The sequence below is a fragment of the Mauremys reevesii genome, linkage group 1 (assembly GCF_016161935.1).
Source record: "Mauremys reevesii isolate NIE-2019 linkage group 1, ASM1616193v1, whole genome shotgun sequence".
Taxonomy (NCBI): Eukaryota; Metazoa; Chordata; order Testudines; family Geoemydidae; genus Mauremys; species Mauremys reevesii.
The window spans coordinates 212,499,297-212,512,602 of record NC_052623.1 but is presented as its reverse complement, the minus strand read 5'-3'; the positions used below and the strand labels follow the sequence as shown (position 1 = coordinate 212,512,602).

Sequence of the window (13,306 nt, the reverse complement as noted above, 5' to 3'; positions counted from 1 at the left end):
CCCTGCAACCAGCAGGAAGCAGCTCACCCGTTAAAAAGTAACAATCTGCAAATGTAGGGGGAGAGGACAAAGGGAAAGAAAACTCTAAGCCATGGGCATGCAATCACTCTTCCCTTTACTTAGATCTCTGGCAGCTGAGATGAACAAGGGTAGGCTGTGCCAGGAGCAATCAGAGTCTTTGGATAGGGAAGGAGACACAGGAAGAATACTTGGAGCCTATGGATTGGCTTCATGAGTGAACAATGAAATGGTGACATGAATTCTGCGTGCAGCAGGCATGGCCGGGCCAGCCATATGGAATGGATTATTGACACACACACAGATAGCTGGGACATCTTTTTTCATTTTTCAGACAATGGAATTGTTTCATTTATTGCCCAGTATTAAAACTTTATAGCATTGAAAATCAAAAAATCAAGTGAAAAAAGGAGAGCAAATTCTGGATACCCATTAAAGGGGCCAACCTTATTAAAATAAAGCTGGCAGTGAATCCTCTTCAGATATTCCCCAGCCCCTTCATAAAGATGGTGTGAGAGGGGGAGGATTTGTGGCTGGACAGACAGTTGGAATTTTGAGTGGGGTCCTGTGAAAAGGAAAATGGAGATTATGCAGATACTCTCCAGTGCTCTATGGGCCAGGTTTTCAAAAGAGCACAGCAGCTCCCCTTCAGGCACCAAAATAAGTGGTTAGATATTTCAGAGGAGCTCAACATGCTGCGTAATCCCAATTCAGAAAAGCACTTAAGCACCTGTTTAATTTTAAGTGCGTCTCAATCCCATTTACTTTAATAACATGTGGGCATATGATTAAGTGCTTTGCTGAATCAAGGTCAAAGAGCTTTGCGACCCAACAGTGAAAGAGCACTTCGTAAAAGAAAAGCATCCTTAACAAACAAATAGCACTCTCAATCGCCTGCTATAACCACTAGACAACACTCCCCTATCAGGAATAGATCCAAGGAAGCTTAATTTTCAACATTTACTGCTGTCTTGCAAACATTTTTGTAACCTGCTTAGAAAGCATCTGTTGCTTCCCTCTCTAGTGGCTAGTGCACAAACAAAATAAAAGCCTGGTACTGATAGTAGCTGATGAAGTAACTGTTTTAGCTTTAGTGGTAGAGGTCAGTTCTATGGCTCTGAAGATCCTGGGGTCAAACCCAGTTGATCATCTCTTCTGCGGGGGATGTTCATTCGTGTGGCTGATGATGGAATTTTTTTTCTTCAGTTTTCTTAAAAAAATAAAAATAGGAAAATCTACACAGAAAAACCGCACTAAAACGATATTATTAAGGTTGCAAAGACAAGGACTCAAAAGTTAGCTCATGAAATCTTAATTCTGCCCCCTTGTGCGCATGCATGATACACGCTTGAATTACATGATCACATACTACTTTTTCCACAGGACCCGTACCTCATTCAGTGAAAAGAATGGAAGGTGAATAAGGCAGAGTTGTGTAGTAAATGTGGCTGTTGTGCGGAGGAATCCTATCTCATTTGTTGCAGCTGTTGGGAGTTATGTAGTGAATGAGGCAGGTGACTGCAGGAAGAGAAAGGATGGCCTTATGGTTCAGGCAGTAAACTAGCATACAGGAGAACTAGGTTACATTTCCACCTCTGCCACGCGAGGCTTGCATGACTTGAGCATTTATAGATCGATGCATTGCATAAGCAACTACTCCTACTCCCACTGGAGCACACTAAAGGGGACAGAGGAAGCAGGGCCCTGGCCTTGCCTTCCCCTCTGCACTGGCACACAGAGTGGGATGAGCTTGTGTATTACTGGGCTCACTTCCCCTACAAGTGGGTATTCCCATGGTGCCCCTGGCATGGTGCAGCTCCACACGTCCTTTACTCTGAGCTGTACCTAACGGGCACAGTCTAGTCCTGAGACTGAAAGCTCTACTCACCAAAGAGCTCTGCATTTTAGTTCTGTTTTGCTTTTCATTTGTTCCAAATTATGCCCTTTTTTTCCCTCGGGAAACCCCCCCCCACAACCTGTGTAATTACAATGAAGGGCTCCACAGCTAGACTCGGCGAGCTAAAGCCCAGGATCAAGCTGAGCCATGCTTGGTGCAGGACCCAGGATGGGGGAGGGGCATTTCTGCTCCTCTGAGCCACAGCCTGACTGGAGGCCACATTGGCAGACTGGCGCTGGAGGTCAGGTTCCGGCGCAGAGAATGAGGATATGCAAAGGCTAAGGGTCTAAGAACACTGTTAGCTCAGCCACGCTGTGCATAGATCCTCTTTTCTAGTGAGTAATGTGGGTTGACGTGTTACTGTTCATTATGGGACATGCAAAACAGCCAAGTTAACATTGCTGGAACCTTTATTCCCTTTAGTTTTCATGTGACAGGAAATCCTCCCTCGGGATTTGGGCTGTTGATGGTTTCATGAGACCAAGAAACTATACCTGTCTCTCCACAGCTTCACTTTTCTGTGTGAGAAGCAGAAAGAGCGAACACTGGCATGACACAGGAGCTGATTTCTCAGCAAAGGAGAGAAGACATTTGTAAGGTCCTGGGGCTGACAACAGCTTACATGCAGCTTCAACACACAGTTCTAGGCTTAGCTTTTTGGTTTACGGGTTATGTTGTCTTGTCTCTGAGCTCCATGAGCTGCCAAAGGCCTCCGTATTAACCAAATAGTTGTGTTGTAATATATTCAGTGCTGGTGCGAGCCTGCTATGTGGAGATGTCTTCTGCTCCTACTTCTAACAGCTTAGCAGCTAATAAACACCAGGCAACAATCTTTCCTCTAAATCTCCTCTTAAAATACAGAGAGTTTGGTTTGCCAACTCCAATATATTTAAAGCATCCAAGCTTCCGGGGCGACTATGAAAAGTTAACTATGTGAGTGGAGACACGTGCAGGAAGACATTTTCAAAGGCAAAAGCCAGCTGCAGTATCAGCACTCAGTCTGCTGAGAGGCTCTGGGGATGTTAGAGCCACTTGCACTGAAAGGGGATACATTTGCACATTTAATGAAGCATCGCTTAGCTGTGCTTAATCAGTACAAGGACACCAACGTGCCATTGAAAGACAGACAGAAATGAAGCAATCGTGGGATGAGTTGAGCAGATTTCACTCTAGAAAGGAGAACATATTTGGGGAGGAGGATCCCATAAAGACCATACAGCTCTTTTCCTGCTAACTCTTCTTCATAGCCCTAGCTGTATACTAAGAACTTAAAATCAAGGCATTTAAGGATAGCTGTAAACTAATAACCCACCTGACACCTTCAAGGTGAAACCCAACCACTTTAGGAAGCCGAGAAAATTTCAGCTCACTTTTTTTTCCTATCTGTTTCTGCACTTGTTTTGGGCTAGGAACCCAGAGTGGAGGTGCCAGCCATCCCAAGAAAAGGCCTCTCATTTCTGATCCAGGCAAAACTAGAAAGCAGTGGGGCTCCCCCAAGAAAGCCTCTCTCGGTTAGGGTTCCAGACTGATTTTGAAAGGAACATGGTTCAGATAGGTATCCAAAATATGGGGGAAAGGGCGAGGGGGAATTTCATAAAAAATCCTCCCTCCTCACATATTCTTGAGGTTCACTAGGCTGAATCCCATCTTGCACGTGTGTGTGAGTGTGAGAGAGAGACACACATGCACACACAGATTTCATGCTGCGCAGCTTGGAAAAGTCAGCAGCAAAGAATTAACCATCAAAACTGCTCCCCACAACACGTACAAAGATTTTAGGGTCCTGGTTAAAAAGAAAAAATAATTGGAATACTGATACAATCTATTCTTATCCTGGACTGGGAAAATTAAGTTTTATTCTTGTGAACAACACCTGTGCAGTAGGGCTTGCTTGAAGAATTCACAGCTGTCAAGGTGACCTTACAGTGGCCATTGGCAGTTTGTCAAATGAGGTTAGGACTATTTCTTTATTGAAGCTGATATACTTGCTAGCTGTTTGACATTTTCTTTGCTTGCTCATTTTCATTCCACAGAACCGGCTTGGAGGCCATCATGGAAACATATGCGTTCTGGAGGCCCCCTGTGCGTACCCTCACTTTTGAAGATTTCACTACCATGCAGAAACAGCAAGGTGAGCCATTGTATAAAGGGCACAAAAATGGTGGCAGGGAGGCAAAAGCCATGTTATATTGTCCAGCTGAGTCACAGAGTTTGTTGTCTGCCATGAAAAGATATAAAACAAAAAAGAGAAGCAACCAGCTCTAGAAATATGGAAGTTTTATAATTTAGGATATGAGGTGTAGCCACTTGAATATCCCTTGGATCTCTGGGGTATATAAGGGCTAGAATGAGGAGGAACAGAGGTACCTACTCAGATAAATACATTTGTTTAGCAAATGTGGGGAGAGTACAGAAGGGAAGTGGGGGAGACGCGCCTGCTTGACGAGAAGGTGACAGAAAAGGGCATTGTTACATATTTACCATTTGAGTCATGCTCTGATGTGGTGGGAGGAAGGAGAAGACTGGACTGCCTGATCCACTGGGGACCTTTTCTGAACCAGAAGATTCCATGAACCTGTATCATCATGTGCATGCCAATAGAATCACACCATCTCTCATATGAAACCAAGTCTCACTTTCAAGAAAATCCTTTGTGTTAAAGTGGGACTTTTGGAAATTGTCCAGTATACGGGACATTCCCTTTTCACAAGTTCTTCATACTGTTTCTTACTACAGTTTCTGCTTACCGTATCTCTCAGTGTGTTAAATGGGGCTGTCATCTCTAGCTAAATCAAGGTAAAAACTTCCTGTGCCTTGTCCCCACTCAGCTTTTACACTAACATAGCTAGTTAGCTATCTCAGTGTAAAAACACACCTTTTTAGTGGCAGTGAAGACATAGCCATCACTGGCTGGCTTTACTAGATTCTGCAGTGACATAACAATACTAGCAACACACACAATTAAAACTCAGACTCTTCTGTCATGAAACAGACTGTGATATGACAAGTAGAAGGAATGTGACTTCATTTCCCTGCAAGCTAATAGCAATACAGAACAGAAGGAACCATGGTCATTTCTTTATCACTGCTCCCTTAAAAAAAGTTTGCTGCAGTGTGAAAATCCCATTTTAAATACAGTGGTGATGTAAGTTTCTCATTGCTTTGGGCCAGATTGTGATACCTCATCTCACACTGAGTAGTTTTTTACAATTGACTTCAGTGGACTACTCATGGTAAAAGGTACCATTCACTGTGAGTAAAGGTATCACAGACTGGTCCTCTATATTCAGGTATAAATGCAAAACAAACAAACAAAAAATCCCTGTCTTTTCATGTTAAAGTTGTGCAGTTAAGCAACCAAAAGGAAAGAAATGCAAATGGCGAGACTAAATGTACAATCTTAGGGCCACTTTCTCTAGTCTGATTTGTGCTTGGCACAAGACCAAAAAGGGTCTCCAAAGATCTTAGGTCAGGGACGGACCTAGCCCCAGCATAAATTAGACCATCTTGAAGGCTGCTATTATTTATGCTCTGCTACTTATGGCCTAAAGGGGCTGTTCCAATAGGTAGGGATTGTCGAGGTGCAGTGATGCACCAGCCATATACCCTTTCTGCAGAGAATGCACACTGCTGGGGCAGTGGTGTTGGCACAGAGATGCTACTCTGGCTCTGCATCACCTGGTAATTCCCATTGCACCAGCATAATCCCCAGGTAGCCTGTTGCTCCAGCTTTCCAGTGGCACAGAGCCAGAATCAGGCAGTAATGTCAGTCTCCTTATACATGCTCATTTCCTGATCACAAACTGTTTCTCAAATAATACAAATATAAGAAAGAGTGTATTTTCTACAACCTCAGATACCCATGTCTCAGAAAACCTGTGAACATGACTGCTTAATGCTCAGAGTCCAAAACATTTTCTTTACATGGCCCACATTTAATAAAAAGATTGTCTTATGGACACTTCCCCTTCTACTCATGATCATTAAAACAACCTCCCATCACTGCAGATTAGTTGGACTACCTGCTTCCTATTTGTGATTGCACTGTTCACTTCCCCTCCCACTGGTTATCAAATAACACCCTAGTAGCAACGACAGCAATTGCTTACATGGTGAAGTAATGTTAGGAAAGGAAAGTATTTAATGTATTTTTAGCTTCTTTTAATGCAATTTGGCAGCTGAAAAACCAGGAAGAGAGCCAGCACCATTTGACCGGCCAGTTCCCTGCAGCCCACCACTAGCTGCTCTACAGCCCACTAGGTTCAGGCTGGCCTTAAATAAGTTGTGCCCATTTGGGGCCCCTGATTTGCCAGTTTTATAACTAAAGAACTTTCAAACTACATAACTGATGTTCGTCAGCCTTGACCAGTTTGGGGCTCTTATGATGACTTGGAAGAATCATGCCAAGTCTGAACAAAATTGCAAATGTTAAAGGTGTTAGGTCTTGATTCCCTGGAGTATTAGGTCTGCTTTGCACCATGCTGGCAACACAAAGCAACCCTAAAGCTGGTGAATCCCACTAGTTAAAGATTCACCCTGCCAAAGGGAATCCTCGAGGGGCATAGAGCCTCTGAGATTTCTACACCCCTCTTTCCCCAGCCTGTGGGATGGGGGCCTGGCTGTGGCATCTGTGCATCCATCTGATCCCCAGCGGCTGGAGCAGACCCAGGGGGCCATGGGCAGCTAGCACAAATAGATCATACTGCAGGACCCAGTTTCTGAACCCAAGGCTTTAAGCCACCTCTCGGACTTATGCTGAGCAAGCCACATGATGTCCTTAACGATTCATTTTCTTGCTATTAACCATTTGGGTTGTGTAAATGATGTGACAGGTAAGTCCATGGTTACTGTTCAGCATCCTTGACTTCAGTAGGAGCCGTTTGGGCTCAGCCCTTCTGAAGATCAGCCAGCCTGATAATTTAGGGGGCTAAATATGGATGTAGGTGCCTAAGGTTAGGCCCCAAGGGTGAACATTTTGGGCTGAATGCAGTTCTGTTATACACCTTGAGATCTATGATTTCAAAAGTTTAGGGCATTATTTTAATAAATGTGCTCGTAAATTGTGAACAGAGCACGCAGTTGCCTCTTAACATGGGTGATTGTATGACATCTGTGAGAGAGACTGACAAGTTTCAGGAATCCATTTACTTCCCACAACTGCATGTTTTGCATGCAATGTAAGTGCTCGTTTTGGGATGGGGCCCTTTTGTGATGCCAGTGAAACGTACACTTTCGGATATGGCATGTAAATTCACAAATGCTGAGCTGTCAGTGTCCAGGAAGGTGGAAGGAGCGTTGTAAGAACTGTGATAGCAATGAAGTATGGCTGTTGCAGGATCTGCTTCCTGCTAGGAATAAAGGTTATGTACAGACTCTTCCTGTTACTCCAGGGGACATGACTGTTCTACACCATTACACCGCAATACAAACCGCAGAATTCTGTTAACCAAGAACCCTGCCCATCTATTCTGATAGTGGATTTTAATATGTAAGGTTTCAGGGCAACACCCACTTACTGCTCAATAAAGTTAAGAGTCATGATTTCCAGAGCATAGGAAAAGCGACAATGATGGGGCAAAATCAGCAGATACATTGAGGGTAGAATAAAATCCATTAAAAACAGTATTCCCAGTTGGTCATAAATAGCATATGAGAAGCTACCTGCATGTGCAACATCACTGCTTGCCCGTGGGACTCTTAAAAATAGATTTTATAGTTCTGGAGTGTGATTTTTAATTTCTCATTTGCTTATTTTCTCTTGTGATGGCAATGGTGTCTAGAAACTCAGAGCCCCAGATCCACAAATGTACTTCTGCCCCTAATTCCTGGTTTTAGGCTCCACTGCAATCCACCAAACTCCTGCTCAGCTACTACCCAACTCTGTAGGTGCCTAAACTCACTTGGTACCAATTCCGGGGCCCCCTCTGATGGTGATTTAAAGTGCCCGGGGCTCTACTGTAGTAGCAACGGCTGGAGCCCTGCATCCTTTAAATTGCCACCAGAGCCCTGCTGCCGGAGCCCTGGGGAAGCAGCGGTGGGGCTCAGGCAGTGATTTAAAGGGCCCGGGGCGCCTGTTGCAGCTACCACCCCGGGCCCTTTAAATTGTCCCCGGAGCCCTGGGGTAGCAGGTATTTAAAGAATCCGGGGTTGTGGCAGCCGCTACCGTCCCAGCCCTTAAAATAGCCACTAGAGACCCGCTGCCATCTCCCCAGGGCTCCGGTAGCAGGGCTCCAGGGATGATTTAAAGGGTCCGGGGTGGTAGCGGCAGCCACAGCTCTGAGCCCTTTAAATCATCTCCCAAGCCCCTGGCTGTTGCTGCTACCCCGGGCTCTGGCAGCGCGGCTTGGGTGACGATTTAAAGCGCTTGGGGCTCCCACTGCCGCTACCCTCCGGGGCACTTTAAATCACTACCCAAGCCCTGTTGCTGGAGCCCTAGGGTAGTGGCAGATGGGCTTTGGTGGTGATTTAAAGGGCCTGGGGCTCCCAGCTGCCGCTACTGCGGCGGAGCCCCGGGCCCTTTAAAGCTCCGCCACAGGCTGGAGCCCCCTCCAATGGTGATTTAAAGTGCCCGGGGCTCCCAGCCACCTCTGCAGCTGGTAGTTCTGGGAGTGATTTAAAGGGCCCAGGGGCTCCCAGCTGCTGCTACCACAGCCCCAGCCCTGGGCCCTTTAAATCCTGATTTAAAGGGCCCAGGGATTTAAAGGCCCCGCCTCTTCCATTTGAGGCCCTGCAAGCTCCTAAGGACTCCAGAGTACCGGTAAGTCCTTTAAGGTACTTGCACCCCTGCCTGCAACCTGGATTTAGACGCCTATGTCTGTCAGAGGGGAGCAGTTCAGGACACACCTCTCTCATTGGCATCTCCCATTGGCTAGCTTTGGCAACTTACCACCTAGCGTGCTGGCTTTTGTGGATCCCATTCCTAGGTGTTTGTCTCCCTATTCATTGAATAAGGAGCTGAGGCACCTATCTCAGGCTTTGGGGATTGCAGTGTTATTCCTGTGATTTTTCTAGGAGCCTGGGGCCCTTTGTGGATCCAGGCCATAGACCCTTTCCAAAATAGATCTTGTCAAACAAATCTGATTTCATTCTTTGATGAGATTACAAGTTTGATTGATAAAGTATAAAAAGTGCTGTATAGATGTACTATACTTAGACTTTGGTAAGGCGTGTGACTTGTATGACATTCTGATTAAAAATTTAACCCTATACAGTATTAATAAAGCACATGTTAAATGGATGAAGAATTGGCTAACTGACAGATTCCAAAAAGTAGTTCTCAATGGGGAAATCATCACTGAATGGGCATGTTTCTTACAGGGTTCTACAGAGATCAGTTCTAGGCCTGATGCTATTCAACATTTTTATCAATGACCTGGAAGTAAACATAAAATCACTGCTGATAAAATTTGCAAATGACACAATGTTTGGAAGAGTGGTAAATACTGATGAGGACAGGGCAGTCCTACAGAGCGATCTGGATCCCTTGGTACCATAGGCCTATTAAAAGAAAATGTATTTTAATATAACCAATTGCAAGGTCATACATCTAGGAACAACACCTATATAAGGGGGGAAGGGGCTATATCCTGGAAAGCGGTGACTCTGAAAAGGATTTAGGGGTCATACCGGACAAACAACTGAACATGAGCTCCCAGTGCAGTGCTGTGGCAAAAAGGGATAATGTGATCCTTGGAGTATCATGTAGCAGTAGGGAGGTGATCTTACCTCTGTATATGGCATTGGTGAGAACAGTGCTGGAATACTGCATCCAGTTCTGGTGTCCGCGTTTTAAAAAGAATGTTGAAAAATTTGAAAGTGTTCAGGAAAGACCCACAAAAATGGTCTGAGATCTGAAGAAAATGCCTTATAGTGAGAGACTTAGCTTATCATAAAGAAGATTGAGAGGTGACTTGATTACAGACCTTCATGGGGAGAAAATACTGAGTACTACAGAGCTATTTAACCTAGCAGATCCTCAACAACTTTATGTGCCAGTAAGGTCCACAGTTTAATCATACATTGTGTGAAAAAGTGTTTCCTTTGATCAGTTTTGAATTTGCCACTTTTAACTTAATGTCTCCTTGTTGTGTTATGAAACAGGGAGAACAGAAGCGGCTGATCTATCTCCTCTCTAGCATTCATTATTTTATAATTTTTTATTATCTACCCTCTTAGTCATTTCCTTTGTAAATTGTACAATCTCAATCTTTTCAATCTCTCTTCATATGAAAATTTTTCCAGGCCCTGGATCCTTTTCATTGCACTTCTCTCCCACCCTTCTAATTCTTCAATATCCTTTTTGAGATGGGGTGACCAGTACTGCTGACAGTATTTGGATGGCACCACACCATTCATTTATATAATGGCATTATAATATTTGCTGTATACAATTCTCCATCCCATTCCATAGGCACCGTACCATTGTTTGCTTTTTTGACTGAACCTGCGCATTGGCAGAGCCCACGGAGACGTTGCCCAGAATCAAACATCTAGTGCAGTGGATGCCGTTATGCTACACAAGGACTGAGCAACACTGCCATTTAAAAAAATAACAGGTTTCTGTTTGCATTTGAAAATCACACAAATGATACCGCAAACACTGGCACGTGTGTGTACCCTTTCTTACACATGTGTCTGACTGACTTCATTGGGACTACTCACTAGGAAAGTTAAGCGCATATGGAAGCCTGTGCAGGATTGGTACTTTAGAGGTCACCAGATGGACGTCCCAGTGAGGGGCATGCTGCTTCTGTCCAAGAACCAGCACGTCCTTCAGGGCTGAGCACAGAATGTTTCCTGAGGAGCAGAGGGTCCAAATGAGTCCCAGTTTTGCAATAAGTGGAGTTTGCCACAATGACAACAGACCTCCATCCAGCTGAACTTTTGAAGCATGATGTCACCATCACTGAAATCTACTTATTACCAGGGAAAAAAAGAATTTGGGATTATTGAATGCATATGGCAAAGAGATGGGGGGAAAGCCAAGAATCTATTAAACTCTTTAATTGGAATATATTTTTGAAATTTAGACTGAACCTGATCCAGATTCTCATTATTAAAAAATATGTGGCTTGGTTTCTTGACTCTAACAAAGAACATAAAACAAATAATAAATAAAATATGAGTTCCAATAATCTGGACTATGTCACTTTCCAACACCGAAAGAGCTGTTGCTGACTCCTCTATACTAGTCCGGTCCCCACAAAACATTAAGATGAGCAGATCTTTAACAGTAATTGTAAGAACATAGGATTAAACAAACTGGATTAGACCATTAAGTCCCATATCTCACCAGCATTGTGGTAATAATGAGAACCTGATGCTTCATATGAAAGCAAACAAAATGTGCAACAAGTAAAAATTAACGCACCCAGCCCATTGTTCATTACTCTACTTGGTGGGAGAGATTTCCTCCTGAGCAGAATTGCAAAGCTGGCAAAATATTCATGTGAAATGTTGTTTCAACTATGTTGTACCCCTCAAAGTTCACTTGTTCACTAAAGAACTATTTTCACAGTAAAAATACATACAAATTCAAAATTTTAATTCCAAACAATGACTTTTAAGGCATCATTCCTTTCAAATGGAACATCTTTGCTCTTTGCTGAGAACACTGTACCATCTGCTCCTGAGCCCTATTAACTGCAGCATCCCCATTGATCTCAGCTGTCTTGTGTGTCACAGGTGGAGAGACTATCTCTTTCCCATGCTGCAGCCTTCAGGATTAGGTCTGGGAGCTTGAAATAGATTTAGAACTGAACAGGGAGCCAAAGGAGTGTGTGGAGCATTGATGTGATGTGCTTTCATTGCGCTCTCTTGTTCATAGGCAGGATGCTGGGTCTTGTGCAAACTGGCATTTCAGTGTAGCCCTCACAGTAGAGTGGATTGTAGCAGTGTAACTTAGAGCTGACAAAGGCATGGACCAAAGTGGTCCTCAGCCAAGAAGAAGACACGATCTGGCTATTTTACTGGCAAAATCGAGTAAGACTGTAGTTTCAGAAACAGAGATGAGTCCAAAAGGAACCTGAGGCTGCATGGTACCTTGACAGTTGAAAGAGAGAAGCCTTGAATTGAGGGTGATGCTGATTTTCTAGCTAGTCTTTCTCTAAGTGTTCCGCTCTTCTGATAGGCATCACCTTGTTTTACCTAGGCTGAGTTTGAGCCACTTGCTATTCAATACTGCCATGATTCTCAACCAGGGGCCCAGGGCCCCCTAGGAGGCCCCAAGAAGGTTTCAGGGGGGCTGCCAAGCAGGGTCACGCCGGGGTCCAGGGTAGAAAGCTGAAGCCCCAACACATGGGGCTGAAGCTCAGGGCCCTGAGTCATGTCACCTGGGGCTGAAGCCGAAGCCTGAGCAATGTAGCTTCATGTGGCATGGGGCCCTGTGGTGTGGGGGCCCAGGCAGCTACCCTGGTTGCTACCCCCTAATGCCGGCCCTGGCTTTTATACTCAGAAAACCAGTTATTGTGGCACACGTGGGCCGTGGAGTTTTTATAGTATCCTGGGGGGCCTCAGAAAGAAAAATGTTGAGAACCCCTGCAATCCTGTTTATGCATGTGCTTATTTCTATCAGGCCCTGGTAACCCTGGGTCAATGCAGTGACCACATTTGCTGAAACAAAGATTGTGAGTGAATGTGTATGCGGGTGTGGGTGTTTGTGCTAAAAAGTAAATGAGACTCCACATACGAGGGCTCGGGGGCGTGAGGGGGTGGGGTTTGAAGGGGGGGGCGGGGAAGAAGAGCACTTGCCTGTCAAGTCTCTTTGGGATTTGTCTGAGATCCCCAAAAGAGTTTCTTCCATGAGAACATAACTGATGAAGTCAAAGGCAGCTGAAAGATCCATGGATGTTTAAGCTTGGATATTTACCACCTGTCCATTGCCATAATTTTTTTAACAAGTGTCACAACAGCTATCATGCTGCTATCTCTGGTCTGAAAAGCAACTGTGTGTGGTCTAGGATAATTGCAGCCATCAGATGCTAGGGTTTGGTCTCCATTATCATCTTGACTAGTTTGCCCTAGAAGGAGATGTTAGAAACAGGGCAATTATTGGCAGAGTTATTGGAATCAAGTGCTGGTTTCCTAAGTGCGAGTCAGACTATTGTATACTTCATATGGCCAGCACTGCTTCCTTTAAATGAGGGCAAACTGGGCCACCTTCTGGTAGCTTGACAAACTGTTGCTTTTTGGGGAGGCTGCAGTTTGGTGCTCCAGAATCTGTAATTCCATAATTAAAAGTTAAGATAATCTTCCATATGCGACTTAAATGTAACCAGTGTAGTGCAGTGCAATACTATTGCTGATCAGGCCTAGTGGTGAAGATGAGAGTTTGGCCTGCTGGGTCCATGGTGGGTGGAGTCCAGGAAATGAGCTGAGGGTCAGTACCGGAGG

General features: G+C 44.6%; 1 protein-coding gene across 1 annotated transcript in view; it reads left to right on the top strand.

Annotated features, from left to right (window-relative positions):
* TBX15 (T-box transcription factor 15) overlaps positions 1-13,306 on the top strand; it is a 133,731-nt gene that overhangs the window by 108,577 nt on the left and 11,848 nt on the right. The window contains exon 7 of the mRNA XM_039520541.1: positions 3,949-4,046. Within this exon, the coding sequence (XP_039376475.1) occupies positions 3,949-4,046 (98 nt within the window). The remainder of the gene's footprint in view (positions 1-3,948; positions 4,047-13,306) is intronic.